Below are 27,464 nucleotides of genomic sequence, written 5' to 3' on the forward strand. Positions count from 1 at the left end.
GCCTTTGGCTCCAACAATCACTGTGCAGGCTAACCATTGGCCCAGCATCGGCTGGCCTGCTACTGGAGCATATAGGATATTGTGGGATCCTTATCTCTGTGGCCACATTTGCGCCCCATCACCTGTGGACAGAGGAGCCTCTACAAAGGCTCCCCGGTCGACCACACAACTACCAAAGCAATCTTTGTGCATCTTTCCCCCTGCATCCCTCAGCATCAGGACCTCTCCATTAAAGCCTATAGCAGTTGTCTTGTCATTTTTGGATCTTGCTCTTAAAAGGCTCTGGTGACCAGGTAACTGTCCAGAGTCTCCTCTCTGGCCCCCACGACCTCTGTCCTACCGGATGTGGTCGCCCAATCCGTGCAAGAGTAGTTGAACTAACTGTTTCTAACTTTTCAAAAATTTGCAATGCTTGTTTGTGGTTGTAGTTAAATGTTTTAATATCATCCAAAATCTACAACTCTGGAACCCTCTGGGGGATTTTGCTCATCAAAGTCTCTAAAAATTAATACAAATATAAACAATTTTTAGAAATTGGTGTTCTCTTTCGTGTTTTGTGACTTCCTTATTTCGTTGTTTGGTGCTGTTAAATGCTTTACACATAGTTCTCTTGCTTAACCATTACTGCTCGCAGCCACAGCTAACCATGGTTGAGTGTAAGATTAAGTAAACAAGCCCGGTCTGGACCTAAGACGGTATTTGAGAGTTTACTGCAAGATAAGGCCCTCCAGCCCTATCATATAGTACTCCCAAATCCTCACAGATGGCAGATGGAAGCAGGTGGCTCTGGGTTTGCATTGCCATCCCCCTCCCTAGTATCTGATAGTCTTACTCCATTGCTGAAGTTGATACTGGCCCCAGTTGATCCCCCAGTGCTTTAGATAGAAGATGAGACAACCAAGATTCTTACGAACATGTCCTAGACATGTTTTATCACTTTTTGTCACTTGTTTGATTCTGAGAGTAAAATGTATTCTTCATGTGAAGTTTAATCTGAAACATCAGTAATGGGTAATTGTTTGATAATCCTTAATACTCTGGCAAATCAGGTTGATTAAAGCCCGTATTGTAAGCTGTGCTTTCTCTTACATTTCATAGCCTTCCACATTTATCAGTTAGTTTTAAGTAGCTTCTAATTGTATATGCTCCATAGGTAAGCTACTTTTGTCCTGTATGAAGCTCACTTGTGAATACCTTCGCCACTTGTATTCTTGTTCACATAGCACTTCCTTCTGAATTCATCTAAGGATCCATCCTCTAGAATTGTGCTCCATCCATCCATTCCATTAATTCTTTTTGTCTTAGTTGTATTTTGGTTTTAAAACATTTAAATTCATAACAACACTTTAGAACAAAAAACTTACTAATGGCCTTGTCTTTCCAATGTATCAAGATGTATCAAGATGTATGAATGGAACTTTCTTAGCTTCAGGTTTATCTTCATGAAATTGTACGATCATTGATGCAGAGATTAGCATATTGACCCAATCCTCTGTCAGTGGAATTGTTAGTGTTAGTGATTTCCAATTTAATAAGATCAGATATTTTACAGTTCTAGCTACATGGATCAATTTGTGTTGTAATGACCTGCATTGTTCGACTTGATATTCCCACCTCAGTAGGCCAGTGCATCAGGTAATATTTTGTTAACACTGACAGACACACACACACAATCAGGGACCTTAGTCAAAAGCATTCAAGTCATTTGTAACTCCAGAGTATTTGTTTTAGTTTAACATTTTTCTATAGCCCAATTTCATATTGTAATATTGATGTACCTTGCATAACAAGGACCATACCATAGATATATTTTACATTGTACAAGACACAAGCATAGAGAGTATGTAAAATAAAATACCACATTCCTTGAAGGGTAATGGAGGGACGGTTCTTGGAAAATAAGAGATTATGAGCCTGGATTAGGGTAGTAATATAGGGCCCTAAGGGCATGTATGTGTGCCACATGGCACTTTGAACAAAGAAAAATAGTGCTTTTTTAAAGGAAATTGAAAATTACCACCGATATGAAGTTGGTGGTAATTTGAGATTCCTTAATGCAATATCGCAATCTGCGATGCCTACTAGCATAGCATTTAGGGAATCGCAAATTGCGATTTTCTAAGTGCTTGCGCAAAATAAGGAATTGCAATTTTTGCGATTCCTTATTTTGCGAGTAGGTATTTGCCTTCCTACATTGCACACAGCTGAATTGCAATCGTGAAAATTCTGCACATACACATATTACTCACCTGGGCCCAAACCACATTAATACAGTGAGCTAGTAAAACCCGTCTGACATCAGTTTTGTGTAAATTACCTGTAACTTTGTTATTCACCTTTACCAAGTCTTACCAACTCGATAAATATGGTTTCCTTCCTCAATGAATCAGGTTGCTGAGTTAGTTTAAGGTAGAATGACATTTACCTCTTTACTTTAAATAATAACAGACTCAGGAAGTTTCGAAAACCTTTATCTAAATTAAAATTGTGAGTCAAAATTCAATTACAGTAACCACCCTCATGTAAGAGGCAAAGTAAAAAGTCAGTCATAGCAGAGTTACTAAATGATCACTGAAGATGGTACCTGGAAAAGGAGGGAAAAGGAAAAGCAGGCATAAAAGACAGATTTTTCTAATTATATTTACCTATGGTTAGAGATGAAGCCAACTCCGTAAATTGGGGGACCAGATAGAATCTCCAGGACAGGATACAGGTAGGAGATTAGGCAGATTCAGATCTGGGAGGACAACTTCTTCTAAAGTACAACCCCAGCGTTGCACCCCTCTCTGGCACTACTCTCCTCAGGTGTCCCTTTTCCGCAATCCCTCTAGATGAATAGATTTATCGATCAGTATCTCGAACTCTTGGACAGAGTTTCTGGCAGCAGCAGGGTCTGATTTGGGAAAAAGGGGGGTGGTGATGGACAGAGTTTCTGAATGATGCAGAATACTCTTACCAAGTCAAGAGATCATGGTTTTAATCCATCACCGTTTTTTAGCTCACTGCACCATCCCAGCTCAGAACCTGGCTACATGCAAATTAGTCTGTCCCTGTCCCAGTGCATGATGGGAACAGGGCAAACCAAACCACCAAGCCAATTCTTATACTGGGAAGGAAACAAGCTTCCGGGGACCGGTTTCTGGCATCACAGCCTTCGTCGGCCCGGCTTGCTTGAATCCTGATGATGCAATGAGCAAGGGACTCACGTCTGAGCATACCCTCCCACACTGAGTGTGGATAAAATCGATTTGGGAAAAAGGGGGGTGGTGATGGACAGAGTTTCTGAATGATGCAGAATACTCTTACCAAGTCAAGAGATCATGGTTTTAATCCATCACCGTTTTTTAGCTCACTGCACCATCCCAGCTCAGGACCTGGCTACATGCAAATTAGTCTGTCCCTGTCCCAGTGCATGATGGGAACAGGGCAAACCAAACCACCAAGCCAATTCTTATACTGGGAAGGAAACAAGCTTCCGGGGACCGGTTTCTGGCATCACAGCCTTCGTCGGCCCGGCTTGCTTGAATCCTGATGATGCAATGAGCAAGGGACTCACGTCTGAGCATACCCTCCCACACTGAGTGTGGATAAAATCGAAAGGGGGGTGGTGATGGACAGAGTTTCTGAATGATGCAGAATACTCTTACCAAGTCAAGAGATCATGGTTTTAATCCATCACCGTTTTTTAGCTCACTGCACCATCCCAGCTCAGAACCTGGCTACATGCAAATTAGTCTGTCCCTGTCCCAGTGCATGATGGGAACAGGGCAAACCAAACCACCAAGCCAATTCTTATACTGGGAAGGAAACAAGCTTCCGGGGACCGGTTTCTGGCATCACAGCCTTCGTCGGCCCGGCTTGCTTGAATCCTGATGATGCAATGAGCAAGGGACTCACGTCTGAGCATACCCTCCCACACTGAGTGTGGATAAAATCGATTTGGGAAAAAGGGGGGTGGTGATGGACAGAGTTTCTGAATGATGCAGAATACTCTTACCAAGTCAAGAGATCATGGTTTTAATCCATCACCGTTTTTTAGCTCACTGCACCATCCCAGCTCAGAACCTGGATACATGCAAATTAGTCTGTCCCTGTGCATGATGGGAACAGGGCAAACCAAACCACCAAGCCAATTCTTATACTGGGAAGGAAACAAGCTTCCGGGGACCGGTTTCTGGCATCACAGCCTTCGTCGGCCCGGCTTGCTTGAATCCTGATGATGCAATGAGCAAGGGACTCACGTCTGAGCATACCCTCCCACACTGAGTGTGGATAAAATCGATTTGGGAAAAAGGGGGGTGGTGATGGACAGAGTTTCTGAATGATGCAGAATACTCTTACCAAGTCAAGAGATCATGGTTTTAATCCATCACCGTTTTTTAGCTCACTGCACCATCCCAGCTCAGGACCTGGCTACATGCAAATTAGTCTGTCCCTGTCCCAGTGCATGATGGGAACAGGGCAAACCAAACCACCAAGCCAATTCTTATACTGGGAAGGAAACAAGCTTCCGGGGACCGGTTTCTGGCATCACAGCCTTCGTCGGCCCGGCTTGCTTGAATCCTGATGATGCAATGAGCAAGGGACTCACGTCTGAGCATACCCTCCCACACTGAGTGTGGATAAAATCGATTTGGGAAAAAGGGGGGTGGTGATGGACAGAGTTTCTGAATGGTGCAGAATACTCTTACCAAGTCAAGAGATCATGGTTTTAATCCATCACCGTTTTTTTAGCTCACTGCACCATCCCAGCGCAGAACCTGGCTACATGCAAATTAGTCTGTCCCTGTCCCAGTGCATGATGGGAACAGGGCAAACCAAACCACCAAGCCAATTCTTATACTGGGAAGGAAACAAGCTTCCGGGGACCGGTTTCTGGCATCACAGCCTTCGTCGGCCCGGCTTGCTTGAATCCTGATGATGCAATGAGCAAGGGACTCACGTCTGAGCATACCCTCCCACACTGAGTGTGGATAAAATCGAATCGCAGCAGGGTCTGAGACAGCATCTCGGACAGGAACTGGAGCAGCATACGCGTTGAGTCAGTGACGAGTCGGGATGTCAGATCTGACAAGTCGGACCAGGTCTCTAGCTATCTTACCTCAATTATACTGTTCTTGATTCGTGTACCACCCCCTCATGTATCAGTTCTTATGTTTTCCCTTATTCTGATTGGTCAGAATGAGTAGGTGAGTTCATCATACCACCTAAATTTAAGTTTTTCTCCATGAGCCTTTGTTCATGTGCCCGCCCCTTAATTTTCTTTTCCCATAGCTTTATTCCCACACGCATTTCACATTACTCAGTAAATTAACCATTTTGTTCAACATTGTTGCTCTTGCTGGGGTCATCAGTTGAGCTTCTCAGGCTTCTTCATTCAATGTGGCCTTGGCTGAGTGATTCGGGAACCATCATTGTTTCTGGCCAGTCTCTATGCACATGCGCGCAGTTCATATGAGGTAGGGATTCCAGTCACCCTCTGAGGCCCAAATAAGAACTAATAATAAAGTCAGAAAAAGACACGTTAGAACACAGAAACAAATAATTTCACTGTATACCACTTTTCTCTACTCTATCCCCATTTACTTATTTAAATCTTTTGCATTAGTGTTTAATAAAACTTATGAGGTTTAGCAGTAGCAGGTGCATTAGCATGTGAGTTCGAAGCAGCCATTTTTAGTGCCATTGCGCATCTGCAAAATTTTCCCACCAAAAGCGACAGAGTCATACTACGTAGATGCAGTAGACTCATGCGCAATAGAAATCCTGTGTTTTTGTCAGCCATTTTAGGGCATTCATGTTACGGGTTAATAATGCACATAGAGAAGCTTCCCCTAGATAAAAGTGTTTGTGATGTATTGTGGTTTTAGTGTTCACAAAACAAATTGGTTACATTATTATACGTTGTTTGAGAGGATTGAATCCCAGCAAGTTTCTTTCTCGAAACCTTGCTCCATCACTACATCTGGCCCATAGAGTGCAGCTCACACTAAAGTCAGTGAGTTACGGGTTAGGCTAGGTTCCTTTCAAAAAGGTGTGACTTCGAAGGTTTTGGGAGGGATAGGAGATCGTGCTGTGTTCTCAACCGACTGGCAGAGACTGTAATTGGTTAGTGGTGATCCCTGAGAAGGATTGTTTCATGTGTAGAAAAGTTCTGAACTTCAGTGTTTCTAGCTTCTCTGTTTCTCGGAACACTTAAGCCACCAGAAACTGGTATTAGGTTGGCAAAGCTGGCGGGCATAGTCTGTGGACCTTCAAATTGGAATCCTTAACTAACAATTTGAACTCGGCGATATTCAAGGTGGAAACTGTTAGCTGCTTCATTATCAACCATATACTCGAAACGCAGATGTAGACAAAAGGGGGTAAAACTAAAAAAACAAAGTCTTGAACAATCGGTCATGATTGGTAATAAAGACTGTTTGGCATTCTGGTGGGTCAATGGCTGAATGAGGAAATTAAATTGTGCTTTTCTAAATGGATACAGGAAATTCTTTTGACTACTTCCAAGGACCTGACTTGTTTTTTAAACCTGGGCTTGCCTTTTTCATTCATTTGTAGAAAATTACATATCCCGCACAATTTTGGTCTATTCACAGAACATTACTACCAAAACAATGATTATTCAGACAGCTTGTTATGTGAAACATATTCATACTCTTTATGGTTTCGTATACGAGTTTTAAACTCTGATTTTTTTTTTAGATCTCAGTTGGTGGGAGGTGAAACAGTGGATTCCAGAATTTTAAAAAGCTAGTCCCAGACTATCTATTTGAGATGGGGTTTATCTTTAATTTTAATGTTTGGTAGCTCATTATTTAGATATGTGATTGGACATTGGTAACCCTGTAACAACAGCCACTTAGAGTGGAGGGCATGGCTAAAAGGAAGGCATACAAAATCGTTGACATCACCATAGTTGGTCGGTGTGTGGAAGCAGAGTTGGTCGAAGAGAGCTTGCAGCATATGAATTAGTCCCTTTCGTTGGATAAAAATAACTAAAATATGCTTCCTGATGGAGATTAAAATTAAGTATATCTGACCTGAAACTAATATTATTAAATGTCAGTGGCCTAAGCAAATATATTGTAAGTTGCTGATGACTCACTTAGGCAAGTTCAATACTGTAATCATACTAATAGAAGACACTCATCGTTCGGAAAATAATAATTTAGAAAAGTATCAGTAGTTTGGAGGAGTCTAGGCTTGCTTTTAGTAGCACCGTTCATAGACATGGTTTCTTCCAGGCCCTGGTGTTACAATACTGTTTCCAACTCTGGATTACTTCTTTTGAACAACAAACTGGATTGACACATGATAATAATGTGTAACAAGAAATCCCAGGACTGTAAACATGACAGCCTGAGGCATGGAGCTTGGTGGCAACCATACCCATTTAAGAAGCTCCAATATAAAGTTTAAGAGAGCATTCTCTTATTGATGTTAAAGGTGATTAGCAACTAACCATGTGTGGGTGGTGAAGGTTTGTTCATTACAATTGCCTATCTTCCCCTGCTAAATGATTCAAAACCATTGCAGTGTGTTAAAAAGCACCAAAGAACTTAAAAAATAAATACTTGATGATTCAATACCTCTCGATTATCTAATCCTGACTGGAGCTGCATAGTCTAGTCGTGTTGAGTTTAACATTACCCTTGCTCGTGAAAGATCGCTTAACTTCCCACTGTAGTTGATAAAAGACAGAACTTCGGCGTTGCAGCTGTCTCTCTTACACCAATGGGCAACTAAGTGCCTAATTACTTGCTTACCGTAGAGGTGTATCACTGGGCAGTTCCAGACCATAGGAAAAAAGAGGCAGTGACTTAAATATTCTGTATATAACTGAATATCCTGTCCCATTTCCTCTGATGTCATGACCTATGTCTGACTTTCATTTTCCCCTGCCCTTGTTCATCCCTTTTCTAACCATTCCATTAAGCTCTCTGTAAAACAAGGTGCAATGTAATGTAAAGTGAATTTGTAGAGTGCTGTTTGTCACATTTGAGGACATTTAGGTGCTGAGTAGGTGAGTGTAGGCGTGTGGTGAGGCTGGGCCTGAGTACAGGCAAGGCTGGGCCGGAGTCCAGGCAGTCTAAATGGTCCTGCAAGAGGACTGATTGAATAGGCAGGTCTTCAGCTTCTTGTGGAATTTAATAAGTAAGGGGAAGGCCTTGATGTGTTTCAGGAGTTGGCGGCTTGGAAGGAGAATGATCGACCTCTGCTTCTGTGGATGCGGAGTGTGCGTGCAAGTGAGAGTGATGCTGAGCGAAGTTTTCAGGTGAGTTGGTGGAAGTGAAACTGGTAATTGAAGTACGTGGGTCCCGTATTGTGTAGTGACTTGAATGCATGTGTAAAAACTTTGAATTAGCAGCGCTTCTGATGGGAAGCCAGTGGAGCTCCCTAAGGAGTGGTGTTGGTTCAGCACTGGAGGTTGAGGACGAGTCTGGGAGCATTTTGGATGGTTAGAAACCTGTGAAGATGAAGGGCTTGGATGGCAGCGTATAGTGCGTTGCCACAACCCTATCTGCTTGTGATTAGGGCCTGCGTGATGGTATGCCAGGTGATCAGATGATCGCTGTCCTCCGTTGACATTAATAGCTGTAACACCCTGTGGTGTGGAAGTTCTTGAGTGTCCATATACCATAGATTTGAGAACGTTCAGGTCGTGCTCTGTAATTCAGAAAGTGCCCGGTGCCAAGTTGTTCTAGCGGCATAACAGTGCTCCCTACAAAACAATCTCCATCTGTTAATCCTGGTCCCAGTGGGGCAGTCCTAACAGTAGAAGCACTAAGGTGTACAGCGGGTTCTCTCTAGTCAATTTGACACATTTTCTGCAGAATCTGAGGGCCATCGATAATAATATAGGCAGTTTCCGGGGTTTCCTTGGTTTTTTGTAAAGCTCCCTATTTTGGCTGTCCTACTACTCTCATCTCCTCCACAAATATACCATCCACAAATATACCATCCAACCAAGGTGCTGTGTACTAAACATGCGATACTTGGTAATGTAGTTCATAATCCAGGACTCACAACCCACCCTCAGAGATTGGGATTCTAAGTGTGTATATGGCTACCCTTTGTCTCCCTGTGACCCAAGCTAATTTTCAAAACCATGTAGCTAGCTCCTTAAATCACTATACCCACACAGATAAATTTACAAAGAAATGCAGGAACCTGTGCAGTATTCAGCATCTTTGTAAGGGCTATTCTAGACATAATTGGAAGCCTCGATGTCTTCCAGAATTCTACTGAACCCTTCAGTACTGTAAATGGGAAACAACCTTTGCAACAGGGGCTGAGCCACGTGTGCTATTTCCCTGCAAGAAGAACAACACTTACTTAAACAACGCATCTGCCTTAACCACACATATGCATGGTTAAGGCAGACAGCGGTCTAGATGTCCGGATGGGTGGGGAGAGGAACAGGAAGTATTGTGATAGGAAGCTGAGGACTTGACCAGGTAAGTGTGGCTGAGGCCCGGTTGGGGAGGGGTGGGTAGTTTTTAGGGGTGGGGATTGTGTTCAAGGCTCAGTACTGGGGGAAGGGCTAGTTATTTGGGATGGGGATGGTTTGTAGGGCTGAGGGGGGGTTATGGTAGTTTTAAGGGCTGGGGCCAGTTTTAGGGCTCAGGGTTGGTGGGGGATGGGCAGTTTTCAGGGGTGGCCGTCAGGGGGGGCTGTATTTTGGGTAGTTTTTGGCAGGGGGCAGGGTTTTAGGCCTCAGGGCGGGGAGGGGAGGGGGTAGTTTTAAGGGCAGGACAGGTCGGTTTTAGGACTCTGGGTGGGGGGGGTAAGGTAGTTTTAAGGGGATGGCGGGTCGTTTTGAGGGCTCAAGATGGGGGGGTTCCGGGTAGGTTTTTTGGGCAGGGACCAACTGTTAGGGCTTCGGGTCAGGGTAGGTTTAAGGGCTGGGGCGAGGTGGATTACAGGGCTGGTATATCTGATGTTAGGGTGCAGGGCAAGTGGGCTGGGATTTGCAATATACCATGCATATCCTTTTAGCAAATTCATTGTAAGGTATGTGTGGTAAAGGCATGCATGGTAAAGATGCATGCCTTGTTTAGGTATGCATGGGTGTATCACACAACCCTCTAAATGCTGTTTCCAGGTTCCCATCTCTAAGGTCAGCTAGGCCATGATATGTGTATACATGCACACCCTGATATTTAAAGTGGATCAGCCCAATTCATCCCCAATTCTTCCAAGTCAGCAGCTTTCCCCTCTGGCGTCACTGGGAACTTGTTCGTTTTGAAGTTATTTGTTTTCAGCTAGGATACCACCTCATTATGCTGCAGGGGATACTGCATCTGAACAAGTCTTGTACCAAGTTCCTGACATAAAATACCAAATTGTCCATGTACAACGTGATGATATGAATGTCTTCCCATTTTTGTTTCAATTTGTTTTTATTGTTAAGATGAGATTTTAACTTTTAAACCAGTGAATGTCTTCCCATAATGGTAGTCCCCTTTCTCTACCCTTCGTTCTAGCCACCGCAGCCAACGGTTCAATCGCTATCATGAAGAGAAGATGAGATGAGAGAGAGAGAGAGAGGGCACCCTTCCTAGTACAATTAATATTGAGGCAAAATGTTATTAAAAAACACTATGTTATCCCTGTGCACTCTTATTTAGGCAATTTCGGCAAGATTCCAAAAAATTTTTTTGTTGGTGCTCCTTGTGCCACGCGGAGTCCTCCCGCGTCTTAATGAAAATTGTCGTATGTAGTGAGAAGAGTCACCTTCTCACAAAACAAGGGCACTCGATAAACAACGAAACTGGTGAGTTTCTTCATCAATTTATTAACTTCATAGATTGAGTTACAACAAATTCATCCGATTAGATCTCTCGTTGAAAATGTCATTTCCAAATGTAATAGTACATGACAAAGATTATTCTTCTTAGGCTTATTAGACATCCACCCAATGCATTTCGGGTCATTAGTATTTGACCCTTCTTCAGGGGTCTAAAAATGAATTGAAACAGGACCATTAGGTTCACTATCCGAAAAAGTGAATGCTATAGACAGTACAATCAATACATGCATAAGACGAAACATACGTACCAGATACGTGAAACTATAATGAGAACAAACTAAGTAGGAAATTAGGCGTGAGAACAAGAAATAAAAAGGGAAGAAAAATTAAAAGAAAAGAAAAATTAACGAAACATGCAAGAGCTAACAAAACGTGTAGGTAACACAGGGTCGAAAACCAATGTAAAAGAAACACGGAAGCTTAAAGTGAGTGAAAAAATTAAAGCGAGTGAAAAAACACGGAGGCTTAAAGCGAGTGAAAAGATAATGTGAAAAATGATACTAAAGGATCCCTTTTAAACCCAGGCGGGAGCGTGTTGAACGAAAACTTACTAGAAACCTGACGGTTTTCACATATCTAAGGCTCTGCTGGCGGCGTGAAGGTTCGACGTCGGTTCAGGATCATCAATCTAAATCACCCTGTGATTGGTCGATATATATGAGTGGAGTGAGCCAATTGGTTACGTGATAACGTAATTACGCAAGCCTATGGGCATCGAGTTGTCAAAAATAAGGATGCTGGCGGCCAATAGAGCGGCCAGACAAATGTAAACCGTGTGAAAGCGAAGAGTTTAAAAGATACGGAAAAGTAGACAGAAACCTCAATAAAGTTAAAAGAAAAAAGAAAAAACAGTAAAGTTAGAGAGAAACAGAAAACAATAAAATATGACGGAAACAAAATACATTCAAAAGTCAAAATACAAACATAATAAAGATACATAAGTGAACAACATCATTCAAAGATAGATTAATGGATTATGAAATAGTGAATTTCGGGACCGGATAACACAATTTGCCAATGGAACTGTGATTAATAGACTAAAGAAAACAGGCATATTCTATACGATCATTCAACCCGATTGGGTGGGAACAATTAAGTTTTTTTATCCAGAAGTATTCAGTCCTTAGTCTTTGTTTTGCAGGATCCATGTCTCGACGTTGTGTGATCTTTTCAAGTATAGTGAACCGCAACTGAGAAATTTGATGACCAGTTTCAATCCAATGTGATGCTACAGATGATTTTAAATTCTTCGTTCTGATGTTACTTTTATGTTCTGAGATACGAATTTTCACTTTCCTCTCAGTTTGACCTACATATATTTTTCCGCAAGGGCATTTGATGGCGTATACACAATTAGTCGTATCACAAGTACTTGTATGATGCAAAGGTATGGAGTAACCTTTCGTAGGATGATTAAATTGGTTGCCAATTATTACGTTACCACAGTGGGTGCAGTTTTGACATTGAAGCATACCTCGCCATGGTTTAGTCAATTTCTTAGGTGTATTCAAGATTTCCTTAATATTTTTTGAACGTTGAAAAGCAAATGTGATTTTATTGTCAAAAAGATCAAGAAGATCTGGTTCCATAGAAATAATTCGCCAGTGTTTACTTATGATTTTCTTGATCTGTGATGATTCAGTGGAATATTTCAATACACATACAGTTTTGTTCATGTCTTTTATATCTGTGGTTTTTTCTTGAAGAAGGTTAACTCTAGGTAACAGTGATACTTTATCTACAGCTGTTTTCAACACACTTTCTGGATAACCCCTCTGTCGATACTTGGTCAATTGTTGTTCAATAGATTTAGTTAAATCATCATTGTTGGATACAATACGTTTTATTCTGATCAGTTGCGAAGTTGGTAGATGTTTTTTTAGCGTTTCCGGATGAAAACTCTGAAAAAGTAAACTAGAGTTTCTGTCAGTCTTTTTGATGTGTAGCTGAGTCGAAATTTGATTCTGATCAAGTTTGACAATGACGTCAAGAAATGTAATGGTTTTTTCATCAATGTGGTAGGTAAATTTAATCCGGTCATTGTGTGTGTTTAATATCGAAATATTCTCTTCAAGTTGTGAGCGTGATCCTTTCCAAATAAAGAATAAGTCGTCAATGTACCGTTTGTACATGATGATGCCTTCTTTCCACATCGTATTCTCAAGGATGTAGTCTGTTTCAAATTTGCTCATAAAAATATTGGCATACGAGGGAGCCCCCCCGAATCCCATAGATGTGCCACTTGTTTGATTGTAAAAGTTGTTTTGCCACTCGAAATAACTACAATACAAAGCAAATTGCATGAGTTCCATAATAAACAACCTTTGTGACTCCTCTAATTCACTTGTTAACAGGCTCCATTCTAATGCTTCGAGGCCTTCATTATGGGGTATTGATGTGTATAGCGCTACTACATCAACAGTGCACAGACTATAGGATGCATCATTTTCAAGTTCAACCAAATTCAACAAGTTTAAAAAAGAAGTGGTGTCTTTAATGTAGGTGACGCTTTTTTGAACAAGAGGCTGTAAAAATTTGTCTACAAATTTACCAATAGGCTCAGAGATAGACCCACACGCCGAGACAATGGGTCTGAAGGGAGGGTTATTAATATCCTTATGAATCTTTGGTAACATGTATAGCTTTGGTCTTCTTGGAAATTTTGTGTCAAAAAATTGTTTGGTCTTGGTGCCAATCCAATTCATTTCAAATGCATGTTTAGTGATGTTTTCTAGTATTTGTTGATATTCTACAGTAGGATCAGATTCCAAAGGCAAATAGATGTCTTGATTTGCAACATGTTCATTGACGTTATTGATGTAAAATTCAGTGTCCATTATGACAAGGGCGCCGCCTTTGTCTGCTTTAGAAAAAGTTAGTTGTTTATCAGCACTTAAATTTTTAAGTGTATTCCATTCTTTAGGAGAAAGATTCAACTTTCTTGGTTTGACAAATTTCATTTCTTGTATGTCAGCAAGTACAGATCTCTCAAAAGTTTCAATAGTTTTGTGGGTGAAAGGCGCACAAAAGGTACTGGTGGGTTTAAAGTCTGTATCCCATGTTTCTATGCATTGTTGTGTTTGAATATCTTTGAAGAAAAATTTTAGTTTCAAAGTTCTGAAGAATTTAAACAAAGCGATTTCCGTTTCTGCTTGATTGGAATGGTAGGTGGGGACGAATGTAATGCCTTTATTAAGTAATTTAGTTTCTGCTTTGGTCAACTGTTTCGATGAAATGTTGACTATGAGGTTGTTTTCGATTTCTGGCTCCTGGTCCTCTCTGCAATTGTTTGGTCGGATTCTTTTGCTCCTTCTTGTTGGCTTTCTGTTGATGGTGGAGAGTTGGCCGCGGGGCTGATATCTAAAAAAGCAGGCTGTTGAGTGTTATTACTTGTGGATGGTTTGGTGGTGGATAAGGTTGCTTTGTTTAATGGGCCTCTTGACCCTGAAATTTCTGAGTCTGATACCACACTCTCTTGAGATGAAGATGTAGTTGTCTTTTGTGTAGGTTGTGATTGCCATTTCCTTTGATTATAAACTTCAGCCCAAGTATAAACTTCTTCTAGTTTATAATCCAGTGTATCTCTGCGGTATTTTCTAATTTTTCTTTCATTGACTTCCTTTGCATATTTTTCCAGTTTCAAATTAATGTCTTCAAGAGTTTTGGTGAGATCTGGAATTTTATTGATTTCAGTCTGTAAGATTTTAATTTCCTCTTCTAATTCAATTAGGACTTTTGAAAGTTCTTCCACAATCAAGAGAATGAGGTCTAATGAACATTTGTTCAGTATCTGATACCATCTTTCAACAAATTTCTTGCTGTTTTTGCATAACATTGGCTTGAGGGCTATCCTAAGTCCCCTCGGTATTCTTTTGTTTTTGTGATAATGGATTAACGTGGTGGCATGCATCCTTTGATTAATTTCTTTTTTGCTTATATATTCAAACTGTCGTAAAAGTTGAGAAGTAGTAGTTTTTTGTGAAGTGAAACTTCTGGTCTCCTGGATCAAATCATAAATTTCTTGGGCGGCTTCTGCAGAGAAGCCGAGCGTTTCAGCTTTATTGGTGGTTAATTGTGCGATGTCGTCTAGTTGCATGGTTACTGGTGGTGCAAGCAGGGATGGGAAGGACTTGAAAACGAATGAAAAACACTATGTTATCCCTGTGCACTCTTATTTAGGCAATTTCGGCAAGATTCCCAAAAATTTTTTTGTTGGTGCTCCTTGTGCCACGCGGAGTCCTCCCGCGTCTTAATGAAAATTGTCGTATGTAGTGAGAAGAGTCACCTTCTCACAAAACAAGGGCACTCGATAAACAACGAAACTGGTGAGTTTCTTCATCAATTTATTAACTTCATAGATTGAGTTACAACAAATTCATCCGATTAGATCTCTCGTTGAAAATGTCATTTCCAAATGTAATAGTACATGACAAAGATTATTCTTCTTAGGCTTATTAGACATCCACCCAATGCATTTCGGGTCATTAGTATTTGACCCTTCTTCAGGGGTCTAAAAATGAATTGAAACAAGACCATTAGGTTCACTATCCGAAAAAGTGAATGCTATAGACAGTACAATCAATACATGCATAAGACGAAACATACGTACCAGATACGTGAAACTATAATGAGAACAAACTAAGTAGGAAATTAGGCGTGAGAACAAGAAATAAAAAGGGAAGAAAAATTAAAAGAAAAGAAAAATTAACGAAACATGCAAGAGCTAACAAAACGTGTAGGTAACACAGGGTCGAAAACCAATGTAAAAGAAACACGGAAGCTTAAAGTGAGTGAAAAAATTAAAGCGAGTGAAAAAACACGGAGGCTTAAAGCGAGTGAAAAGATAATGTGAAAAATGATACTAAAGGATCCCTTTTAAACCCAGGCGGGAGCGTGTTGAACGAAAACTTACTAGAAACCTGACGGTTTTCACATATCTAAGGCTCTGCTGGCGGCGTGAAGGTTCGACGTCGGTTCAGGATCATCAATCTAAATCACCCTGTGATTGGTCGATATATATGAGTGGAGTGAGCCAATTGGTTACGTGATAACGTAATTACGCAAGCCTATGGGCATCGAGTTGTCAAAAATAAGGATGCTGGCGGCCAATAGAGCGGCCAGACAAATGTAAACCGTGTGAAAGCGAAGAGTTTAAAAGATACGGAAAAGTAGACAGAAACCTCAATAAAGTTAAAAGAAAAAAGAAAAAACAGTAAAGTTAGAGAGAAACAGAAAACAATAAAATATGACGGAAACAAAATACATTCAAAAGTCAAAATACAAACATAATAAAGATACATAAGTGAACAACATCATTCAAAGATAGATTAATGGATTATGAAATAGTGCATTTCGGGACCGGATAACACAATTTGCCAATGGAACTGTGATTAATAGACTAAAGAAAACAGGCATATTCTATACGATCATTCAACCCGATGGGGTGGGAACAATTAAGTTTTTTTATCCAGAAGTATTCAGTCCTTAGTCTTTGTTTTGCAGGATCCATGTCTCGACGTTGTGTGATCTTTTCAAGTATAGTGAACCGCAACTGAGAAATTTGATGACCAGTTTCAATCCAATGTGATGCTACAGATGATTTTAAATTCTTCGTTCTGATGTTACTTTTATGTTCTGAGATACGAATTTTCACTTTCCTCTCAGTTTGACCTACATATATTTTTCCGCAAGGGCATTTGATGGCGTATACACAATTAGTCGTATCACAAGTACTTGTATGATGCAAAGGTATGGAGTAACCTTTCGTAGGATGATTAAATTGGTTGCCAATTATTACGTTACCACAGTGGGTGCAGTTTTGACATTGAAGCATACCTCGCCATGGTTTAGTCAATTTCTTAGGTGTTTTCAAGATTTCCTTAATATTTTTTGAACGTTGAAAAGCAAATGTGATTTTATTGTCAAAAAGATCAAGAAGATCTGGTTCCATAGAAATAATTCGCCAGTGTTTACTTATGATTTTCTTGATCTGTGATGATTCAGTGGAATATTTCAATACACATACAGTTTTGTTCATGTCTTTTATATCTGTGGTTTTTTCTTGAAGAAGGTTAACTCTAGGTAACAGTGATACTTTATCTACAGCTGTTTTCAACACACTTTCTGGATAATGTTATTACCCATATTGACCTGTGCCACATTGGTTAACATAAAGGACCTCTATCCAATGGATCCATTAGGTTCCGAGGCCCATGCGATCCATGGTGACAATTAAGAAGTGCCATCTTACAGTATCAAATGCCTTCTCCAGGTCTACTGAGGCCACAATTGCCCTAGGGTGCAGATTGTTATATAGCTCATCTAGTACTTTGTACAGTCTCCTAAGACTGAGCGAGCTATTCCGTGAGGGTATAAACCCATTCTACGCTCTATTGATTAGGGATGGTAGGTGTTGATATAGCTTCATCGCCAGTACCTTACGAAGTATTCTAAAATCACAGTTCATCATCGAAAAGGAGGAATATGATTGGACCAATTCTGTGCCTTTTAGGAGTGAGGAGTGATACAACCAGGTCTTCCCTGGATATGTCAAGAGGTTCACCTCTCTTCCAGTCTTTTGCATATACCTTTGCTAAATGGGGAATCAGAAAATTTGAGAAGGTTTGATAAAATTCGCCAGGTAGCCATCATGAACTGGCTCTTAACTTTGCTGGATCATTGATGCCTGCCTACAGCTCATTGAGGGTGATTGTGCTACCCACTTGTTTCCTGACTTCCCCATCCAATATGATAAGTCAGGCTTGTTCTAGAAAAGCCTCCACCTTTTCCTCTGAAGCCGCTTGCAAAAAGCGAGTGTTCCGTCGCAAAAATGTGGCCCCTCCATCTACGCTGCAATCGTGTAACCTCTACCCCGTTAGATGAGTCTCCTGGAGATGCGCTATATGCGCTCTGTTCCCTTTGAGAGCATCATTATCTTTGTATTTTAGGTGCCGATCCTAGCCCTTGTACAATATAATATTGGTCCCAGTAAAGGATTATTCCGAAGCAACAAAACATTAAAGAAATGAAAAACATAATAGGACAAACACGTTGTTTAATTAAAGGTCCAATGTTATTTAATCACACTGAATGCTACATAAGCTTTGTTGTAAATGATTGTATCAAAACAATGCCAAACGCAAGTGCCCCAACAAAGGGAGGGGGTGATATAGAAGGTTTGGTGATTTGAGTGAGGATAAGGGGGTATATAAAGAGAATATAGTGCAAATCACATATTTCTTTACATAAGAAAAAGGCTCCTCCTTAAGCCACATAAATAAAAACAACATTCAAAACATCACGTAGCCATGATTGTAATCAATAACACAGTGAAGAATCGCTGTTGAACAAACTGGCGTGTTTGTCCCATTATGTTTTTCAATCCTTTAATGTTTTGTTGTTTTGGAATAATCCTTTTTTGGGACCAATCTTATATTGTACAGTTTCATTCCCAGGTCCCAGTGACGTATTTTAGGTCTACCCTTTTTGGTAACTGATCCTAACCCTTGGACATTCCAAGCGATAAGACAATAGCTGCTATTGCGCGTACCCATGATACCCTGTGTGATATTCAGCGTTTTATTCCTGCTGCTTCCTACCAAAAGTTCTCAGAGAATAGGCAAACCCTGGATTCACCCCTCTCTCCCCTTCCTCAGTTATCCAATATTTCCCTAGATCTTGCAGCAGCTCCTTCCTAAGATATAAACAAGAGTAATCTTGTACCTAAGCTAATTAACCAAGCTCCCATTCCCCAGGGCGGAAAGGCAGAGGCATCCTGCCCAACCTTTATCACTTGTAGGCAACATGTCTAGGTGATTGTGCTTGATCTGCAATGTGTACGAACCAAGGGGTGTGGAGACTAGCCCTAAAGATATCCCTATAATCCACCCTAACAACCCCACTGGCATTTTACAATGAGGTGAAAAGGATTTTTGTAAGGGTGCAAAATCTTTAAGTCGGCATCAGTGTCCCTAGGACCAGCAAAACCTCACCCAGTCCAGTAGGTGTCTGTCTAAGTTCCATCAGGCCATCTAACCGTGGACAGCTGCGTGTGCCTCACTCCCAACTTGTCTAACCATATTGTCCAACATAGTACATCATTCACCGATCTTCTGCAGCTCTGAGAGTAATATGGGGAGGGTTATCAACCCCCATTGGAAGCGGCATCTGAGTCCACCTCCAAGAAACTGTTGCCAGATTCCACACAGATATCGTCTCTGAATACCGCACTCAGCTTATCTCTCCTGCCACCTGGACTGCTGACGCTCTGTCTTTTACGGTCTGGAGCCTAGTCAGTCTCCTCAAAGCAATTCTTTTCCTATGGCTTTTCTTTTCAGAGGTGTAGCCATAGGTGAAATTGCCAAGCACTAAAGTGACTCATTTCTGCGGATTTCTAGCCAGTCCCAAGCCTCTACAGGTTCTGCAAAAAACAAAGATTTACCAACCATATTTACTTTCAGTCTAGCTGGAAATATCAGAGCATACTACTCTGTGAGCGCCATTTTCTCCACAGTAAAAAAGCCATCTTTCTTTTGTACCAATATAGTGTACTCCGGAAACTGCTTCACTGATCCATTGTGAGCCTTGAAATGGGCCAGCCTCCCTGGTTCTCTAGAGGAGGACATCTCTGTTATGGTAACACAGGAGTTTGGTAACTACCGTTCTGGGGGACTCCCAGGGTGGTTGTCTCACAGGCGCCTTGTGCACGCTCTCCAACGCAAAGACATGTATCCGTGCTTGAAGTGCTACCTCCACGCTCATACAAATTTCCAAAAACTTCACCAGATCAGTGCCTCTGTCCCCTCTGGTAGGAACACGATGTGTACATTATTCTGACAATTTCTTTCTTTTGCGTCCTCCATCCTGTGTTCCATTGTGGTGACCCCATCTGTGACGGTTTGCAGTTATGTTTATGTAACGTTAGTCCAAGCTCAGCCAGTGTCACCTTGTTGGCGCCTTCTTCCTTCACTCAGTCTGCTACTTTTTGCTGATCCTCTCTAAAAATCCCCACTTCCACAGTCACAGTGTCTATCCTAATGTCCATTGCTTCCTTTGAGGCCATGATTGCCACCAGTACTTTACTCAAGTGCAGTTAGAGGAGCTCTGGGAGAACAGCTAGTTCCAGTGAGGTGCTCTCTCCCCTTCAAGAGTTGGAGCTCTTGTGCACCTTATCTTCCAGGGTATTTGGCTCTCTGGGCTTCTGGGGCTTCCCCATTTTGATGGGGCTTAGTCTTTCCTGCTATAGTATTTTTTGCCTACGTGTACGCCCTAGGGTGCAATCTTTGTCACATTCCTCAGTGATCCGCTCTGACCCCAGTATGTCCTAAAACGTGACAGTCCCTTCTTAGCTGGGGTCCCTCACCCTTCCTAAAGCCAGGAGGGCTTCACATCTAGCTGAACCAATGTTCTCTTTCCTCCAGATGCACCCTGTACACTGAGTCTACACATACCACTTCAAAGAGTTCGCCCCGGAGCACTAAAATTTGCAAATAGACGAAGCGTGTAGAAGTTACTTTATTGTTTTGTGTCGTGAAAGCGAGTCTACAATCAAATATGAACCTTAAATATTTTAAGCAGGTTTTGGGAGCTGCCTCAGTTCCTTTTGTCACCAGCTGGAGAACCAGATAGAAGGAAGCCTTCCAAAAATGATTACCTCTATGCTATTGTTTAACTGATGGAGTTGGCAGTCATCCAGGAGGCAACCTTTGACATGAATATTCTGAAGTTGTCAACTGAGGACCAAACCTCTTTGTTACATGGGACAATAATCTGAGTAGTATAGCTTTTGAAGCGATGATGATGATGCCTTAACCCAAGTGGCGAAAAAGGGTTACATGTAAAACAAACATTTTCAGAAGCAATGATGAACAGTTTTTACACTTATTTACCCGGGTCTGGTGGCTTAGTGGACTAATGCTTCCAATGTAGGGGCCTGTGCTTGACCTCATGGTCACCTGTTCCATGCAGCCTTTCATCCTTCTGAGGTCGATAAAATGTCTACCATTGAGTTGGGCAACAATAAACATCTGTTATTCAGTGCTAAGATACCCTTGGGAGAACGTGTGCTTTACAAATAAACATGGTATGTTACTTAGCAGATAAATTGAAGGATAAAATAATTAAACACCAACAATAGTGTTTTATTGAGCGTCCTCACCTGTCAAGAAAACTCTGTATCACAGTTAGGTTGAGTCTGAAGAGTGCTTATTGAAAAAATTAGTAGGCTGAGCCTGAGAAATTAATGCTAACAATGGCGACAAGCTCCCCGAGAGAAGGCAAGACTCAAATATATACTCTATCACACACAGTTTTAGGTATCAATAAATGACATGAGTAAATTCTCACTGAGAATACAAGCAGGTGCCAACCCAAGCTCATGAGACTTAGTACATGGCCTCCATGAGTAACAATTATATTAACCATTTTGGCTGAGGAAGCTGGTGTGCAAACTTTCACGTCTCTGGTGTCCAGACGCAACCCTTCTGGTCTTGGAGAAGTGGACATCCGGTAGGGAAAGTTAACGTGAGCAGTAAAACATGACTCTGACAAGTTACAGCTATGGTACACTACAATAAAGCATTGCATTTTAATTTCATAGGGTGCAGATGCAGGTAGGGGAAGAGGGAATTCAATTACCTTGGTAGAAATGAGATGTTTTTCGTTTCTGTTGTTGCTGGTATTCTTGGTAGCTGAAGTCGATGGGGCCTTTCATGGATGCAGTGGTTATCTTGCTCAGTGCTGCTTCCTCTGAGCTGGTGGCTGGCAAAACCTTGTGCGTCCTGGTTGTCTCCGCCCACCGAGGCTCTCTCACACTGGTCATTGCAGCAGCTAGCAGTTTTCTGGCTGCGAAACGGGTCACTCCAACTTTTTAGCATTTCTTCATCAGCCAAAGCAAAGTTGCTCTGCAGATACTTTCCAAACTTAAGTTTACTGTGGAGTAGCAGTTGCAATGGTGGCAGCATTCCCTCTCCTGACCCCTCTGTGTTTTCATCCCTACATTGGGGTATAGACCTCTTGGTCATGGATTGGAAATGTTGAATGACGTAATGGTCGATCAGACCAGTATGTATCTTTCCGTGGTTGCCAGTCTTGGACAATTAGCTGGTGTGAAATGTTCAAATGACCCTCAACTCTTGGAAAGGTATGGCTTCTTGTTCACCTCATTCTCTGGTCATGCAGATTGGGAGCCACTCCTGAGACACTCGAGCTTGCTCCAGTGGGATGTGGAATAGCACCCCGATAGGAAGCCATTTCCTTAGAAATGTAGATCTCCAGCAGGAAGAGGTGTGCAGTAGATTTCCCTCTGTCAGGGGAACTGCGGCTTCATCCAAGAGGCCTCACAAGGTACTACCCCCATTCCCTTTCAGGGACAATTGTTTTCAGTGGAGGTTAGAGGAGATGTGTACCTGCAACCTAGAGATTTGTAGCTTCATACAAATGTGACAACCGTCTTGTGTAGCGCAACACACATAGAGACAAGTGGACTCCACAGCTCATCTATGTAGCAAGAGAGAGAAAGAGAGAGAGACTGTCTTACTTTTTTACCCTCTCTTGCTTAGACTCCATAACAATTAAAGATCCCTCATTATGTGTGGCTTTTAGACTTTATATTCGAGTGCGGAGTCATATAGGCGGCCCCTCGGCACGAATGTAGGTACAAAGGCCTGCCATCACTGGCAGTCCACAGATAACAGGGGTAGAGGGGACAGTAGTAGAAAGATGCACATAGTATGTTTCCTCAACATTGAGATCCTGCTCTCTCAGCTGTAAAACTGGTGTCCTACAGTGAACTTGCATACTAGTTGAGCTCACTGTGAAAAAAACGAAAAGGATAACCACAAAAGATACAAGGGCAGACCAGCACAGCTTCACAACAATTCCCTAACCTATAGGGATTCTTTGTGTCCTACAAGGGCCTCCAAACTAAAGCTATTATGAAAATTACTTTAGAGGATATTTGGTCGGGATATGCAAAGCCCACAAAGGGTCAAGAATGCTTCAGAGTTGAAACTCCACTCCTCACAATTCAGAACACGCAGGCAAGATCTGTCTGCGATTCTGTCCGGATATCAGAATCCTCTAACAAACTTCCGGAACAACACTGAAAGAGTTCATTTCTGCAAAAGACCCATACCGTGTGCATGGTGGATGTTTTGCTGAAATGAACTCTTTTAGTGTTGTTTTGGAGAGTCCACTTAGACTTAGATTGGGGAAAAGCACATAAGAGAATACTTGCCAATAGACGGAAAGTGAGTACTCCCAATTCTCGTTGCACAGATGCACGTCACTAGACAAGGGATCCTCTGTTCATACAGCCAATTTATAAGGCACCAGTTCTTACGTTTAGGTGATAACTGTGTGAAATGTCTAAAGTTATGCACATCCTGTTGAATTAGGAACTGCACATGAGGAGAAGGGATTGCCCCTCCAGGGGTCAAAAATCCACAGTATGGAGAAGCAAAATGTCTGGGGTTATACCTGTGGCAGATAGAATTTTCTACAAACGTGGCTAGAAAACCTGAGATTTAAAGAAACTGAATACAAGAGGAAAAATATTTTCAGATTAATGATGACTGTATCTATTGATATTGTGTGGGATAAATTAAAAGCACTTTTGAGAGGAATAATAAAGTTCTCCGCAAACATTACACCACTTGTCTATGGTGGGTGATAATTAGGGTACCATGAATACAACTGGGTAAGTTACCCACAAGCAGAGTGAATACAGAAGATGTATTTGGTAGACTTGAACTTAAACAATAATAATTTTGTCCAAAACATACATGGAGAGAGTAAGAAAGTGCTACAGCTTGCTAATTGTTTCTGCAGAGCCACGCAGGGCAGCTTTCTCTGTCTGAACACCTTGTTGTTTGAATTTGCATGCTCTTTGTCTTTCGTTTTGGGAGGAAACCCCAGCAGATTTATTAGGGAAAATGCTGGCATACCAGCAAGCGTTTTTGGGCACCACGGTTAAGTAGTGCATCAGTATAAAGGAATTATGAGTATCAAAGGGAAAACAGACATAAATTTACTTGTTATGGATTTCTTTCCGTGTTTTGTGGAAGTTTTGTACAGTGAAAAAATCATGGCAGACAGTTCTAAGGAGGAAGCATCAACCCCAAAAATAAATGAGCCACCTTACCTCTGCTTTTGAAGCTTTGAAACCTCACGTCTTCGTTGGGAGGTCGAATACAAGACTTGGGAAGAAACGTGAGGCATAAGTTTGTCCTTCAAGAAAGTTGGGTCCACACCATAGAATGAAGCATGGATTCAGCTACATTGTGGTTCAGTTACAACAGATCAGTCATCAATTCAGGCAGCTCAAATACATAGCTTTCTTGTCAAACTGATGAGCGCCAGCAATTCATGTAGACTTAGGGAAAGCTCAAAAGCCATCTTACTTCTCATGTTTTTAGCTCCTCTCTCTGAAGGACAGCAGACAGCTAAGGTTGATTCTCACACATGGTGCCTGACACCTATAATTTCAGTTTTTCATAATTGAGCTTTATCAATTGGATATGGGCGTCATTACCATAACCGTAAAAAAAAGAAAAAGTCATGGGATATATGAGGAAAATCAGAGCTAGATCTAGACCTTGGACAGACTAGGTAACCTCAGGGTCCTCTGTGGGAACACCACAGGTGAAATCAGAAGTGAAAGGAGGAAGGAAGACAGCTTGGAGCTATCATACCACGTAATTTATTGGAAGCGGCTTACTAGGATGTTGTGGGTATATGGTGAGAAAGGATCAGGACCATGATACCTCATTATCAGTTGTTGTCATCTCATGTTAATTAAGAAAGGAACCAGATAAGTATTGCATCCCTAGAGGCAAGTGAAAGGAGACCTGAAATACATCTAAACAACATATGGGTTCATTTAGCAGCCTACCCTGGACTGCAGCGTCTACCTCGAGGTGTCTCATAGCACTTAGAGCAGATAAACAGCCTGAAAACCAATGCATCACGAGGCCAAAACCTACTGACTCGTAGATAAATATCTGGCTCAGCGCAACTTGACCTTCAGTACTTTGCTTGGAATTTTTTTACTCGAACCACATTCACCACATGTTGGAAAGGAATATTAAACTGGGATTTGAAATTGACTGCGTCACGGTCCAACAGCTACAGATGCAGATTTGACGTCCCGGCTCTTAATGGTAATTTCTACAACTTGTAACAAATTTGAAGCTGCAGAACTGCTGCCATGACTGATTCAAATTAATATCTTGCATCAGCTTACTGCATACTTCACCATTTCGGTTTTTATTCCACTCCAGGCTTGATCATGGCTTACTGGCTGCAGCTACCTATTTGATTTGAGGTTCTGCAATGATTCATGGAAACTCTGCTGTCACCTTTTCCTTTAATGAGAACACCTGGTTAGATGTGCCTTTTTCACTGGTACAGTCTTTAATGGCTAATAATACTTCTATTTTGAGCTTAACGTGGTTAGTGAGTACTGTGACCTTCTTACTTTCGCTTAACTACTCTAATAAATTGTGACACATGTGAGACCCACTGTCCTATCATACAGCTTTGTTGCTGAAAGGTGAGGCAATGATTCCTAATTGATGAAACCTGTTTTCCTTTGTTGAGCTGCCTGTCTGCTACTGAGGTAAATTGGCCACAACTCACGTTCGAACACTCTTTCTCACAGCCCTATGAGCCGATTTCACATATATGTGCAAATAGAGGTTGTATACTTAGCTTTGGAAAAACAAAAGTCTTCCTGGCCTGATTACTCTATTTGGGTGGGATGGAAAAACAATTTCTACGTAGAAGATAGTATGTACTATATAAGTGTCAATCAAAAGTAAAACTTAAGGGAGTCTAAGTGGTTCCATATAAACTAGTTTTGACATCTAAATGGAGGCATCTTCTCTTCTGCAGTCCAGCATTATCCCGCAGCACTGTCCACTTATGTGAAGGTCCCCAGTCCAGCACTCCAGACAAAACCAAATGTCTGGACCTTCTGCTTTTGCTTTTATTATACTTAATGATTTTTTTTTTCTTCTGTTTGTCTCTCCTTACCATCTGAACCTGTGTCAGGAACCCACCTCGAGGGGCCGTTTATCAGCAGGGAAAAGAAGGGAGCACACCCTGAACATTGTCTGCGTACCTTTGAGGACCAGGGCTTTCAGGACCTGTTGGGTACTTATGGTAGCCTTGAGGGTGTGAGTATCGTGACTCTAGCACCAGAGATTCAGAGAAGCAGTGAGGTGATTGCTGAACTGGCCAAGCGTGGGATCTGCGTCTCACTAGGTGAGGAGGTATTGAATATAAGCATTTGTTTGGTGGATGTACGCATGTTGTCTGGAGTGACCATCAGTGGTAAAATGGTATCTAGTGAATTTAGAATCTTTTGAACTTTCAATGAAAACTCTTCTCATTGTACATTATGTCCTCCTTAATGTCTGTGATGAACGGTCTTTTCTGGAACCTGAATTTAAAGTTTCTATACAGTAGTGTGTCTGTTAAAAGCAGGCTAATGGGAACTATTATCACTTGTCTGTACAATAGTGTGTCTTTTGTGGGACCGCCTACATCTAAATGGATTATGTTGGGTTGGACAGAACTAGTTATTTTTTCCTTGTGCATCTGTTTGAATGACTTTGGGTCAGGCTAGCCTCTAGATTTCTGTTTGTCTACACATTTGCGTGCTGGAGACTAGTTGTGCTCTGAGATTTAGGTCTTGGGATTTTGTGCACCTGTACAAGGGAAGGTGTGATTTACAGAGGCTGATTGTTTCTAGGGTTTGCTTTTTCTATACTGCAGAGATTATATGAGTAGCTGCTTATGCCTATCTCATTCTGTGCCTGATAGGAAAAGGACAGTTGGGACCCTCAATATTGCGGCATGATGAGGCTGATTTTGTTTCATTATGACAATTTTGAAAATGTACATTCTTAGGGTTGCCATTGCTGTATTTTCGCATTCATTTTTTTTTTATCTAACTAAGAAGCTTGTTGAATTCCGCTTTGCCTAACCTTCATTGCAGTCTATTTGAGAAAAATGGTTTCATTGGAGGCGAGGCTATTTGGTTCCCCATGTCTGTTAGGCAGAATTCCTGAGAGGAACAGATTGGTTGAGGCCCTGAAATTTTTATTCCTACTGTGGTGTTCTGGTGGAATATGAGATTGGGGTAGAGTTGTCACCTTGGTTTAACAGTAACTCAATAATGGCATGCTCTCTTGCATCACCGACGTATGCTTTTCATGCCCCACAGGTCACTCAATAGCGAACCTGGCCCAGGCGGAGGAAGCAGTGCAACAGGGAGCCTCCTTTATTACACATCTCTTCAACGCCATGTTACCTGTGAGTGTTTGAGAACTGGCATAAATATACTCTTGTCCTGTGCGAGCTTCTTAATAGTGGTGGTCCAATGTCTGAATCATTTCGTCACTGCCTCTCCCAATTTGCTCCCCTGTAGTTCCATCATCGTGATCCAGGGATTGTGGGACTGCTGACAAGTGATCGAATCCCAAAGGGGCGAAGAGTGTTTTATGGCATGATCGCAGATGGGATTCACACCAACCCTGCAGCCTTGAGAATAGCCCACCGGGCACACCCCAAAGGTGCGTGGAATGTTCACTTTTACAAAAGTCCATCCCTCTTTAGCCAGTTAACGGACTTGTGTGACAGAAAT

The 27,464-nt window shown here is 41.6% G+C and overlaps 1 protein-coding gene across 2 annotated transcripts in view; it reads left to right on the forward strand.

Moving 5' to 3' along the window:
• The window catches only part of AMDHD2 (amidohydrolase domain containing 2), a 300,831-nt gene that overhangs the window by 112,112 nt on the left and 161,255 nt on the right, over window positions 1-27,464 (forward strand). For both annotated transcript variants that reach the window (XM_085632173.1, XM_085632174.1), the window contains exons 6-8: window positions 25,868-26,080; window positions 27,045-27,133; window positions 27,249-27,393. In XM_085632173.1, coding sequence (XP_085488299.1) covers window positions 25,868-26,080; window positions 27,045-27,133; window positions 27,249-27,393 — 447 coding nt within the window. The remainder of the gene's footprint in view (window positions 1-25,867; window positions 26,081-27,044; window positions 27,134-27,248; window positions 27,394-27,464) is intronic.

Source organism: Triturus cristatus, chromosome 10 (assembly GCF_964204655.1).
Source record: "Triturus cristatus chromosome 10, aTriCri1.1, whole genome shotgun sequence".
Taxonomy (NCBI): domain Eukaryota; kingdom Metazoa; phylum Chordata; class Amphibia; order Caudata; family Salamandridae; genus Triturus; species Triturus cristatus.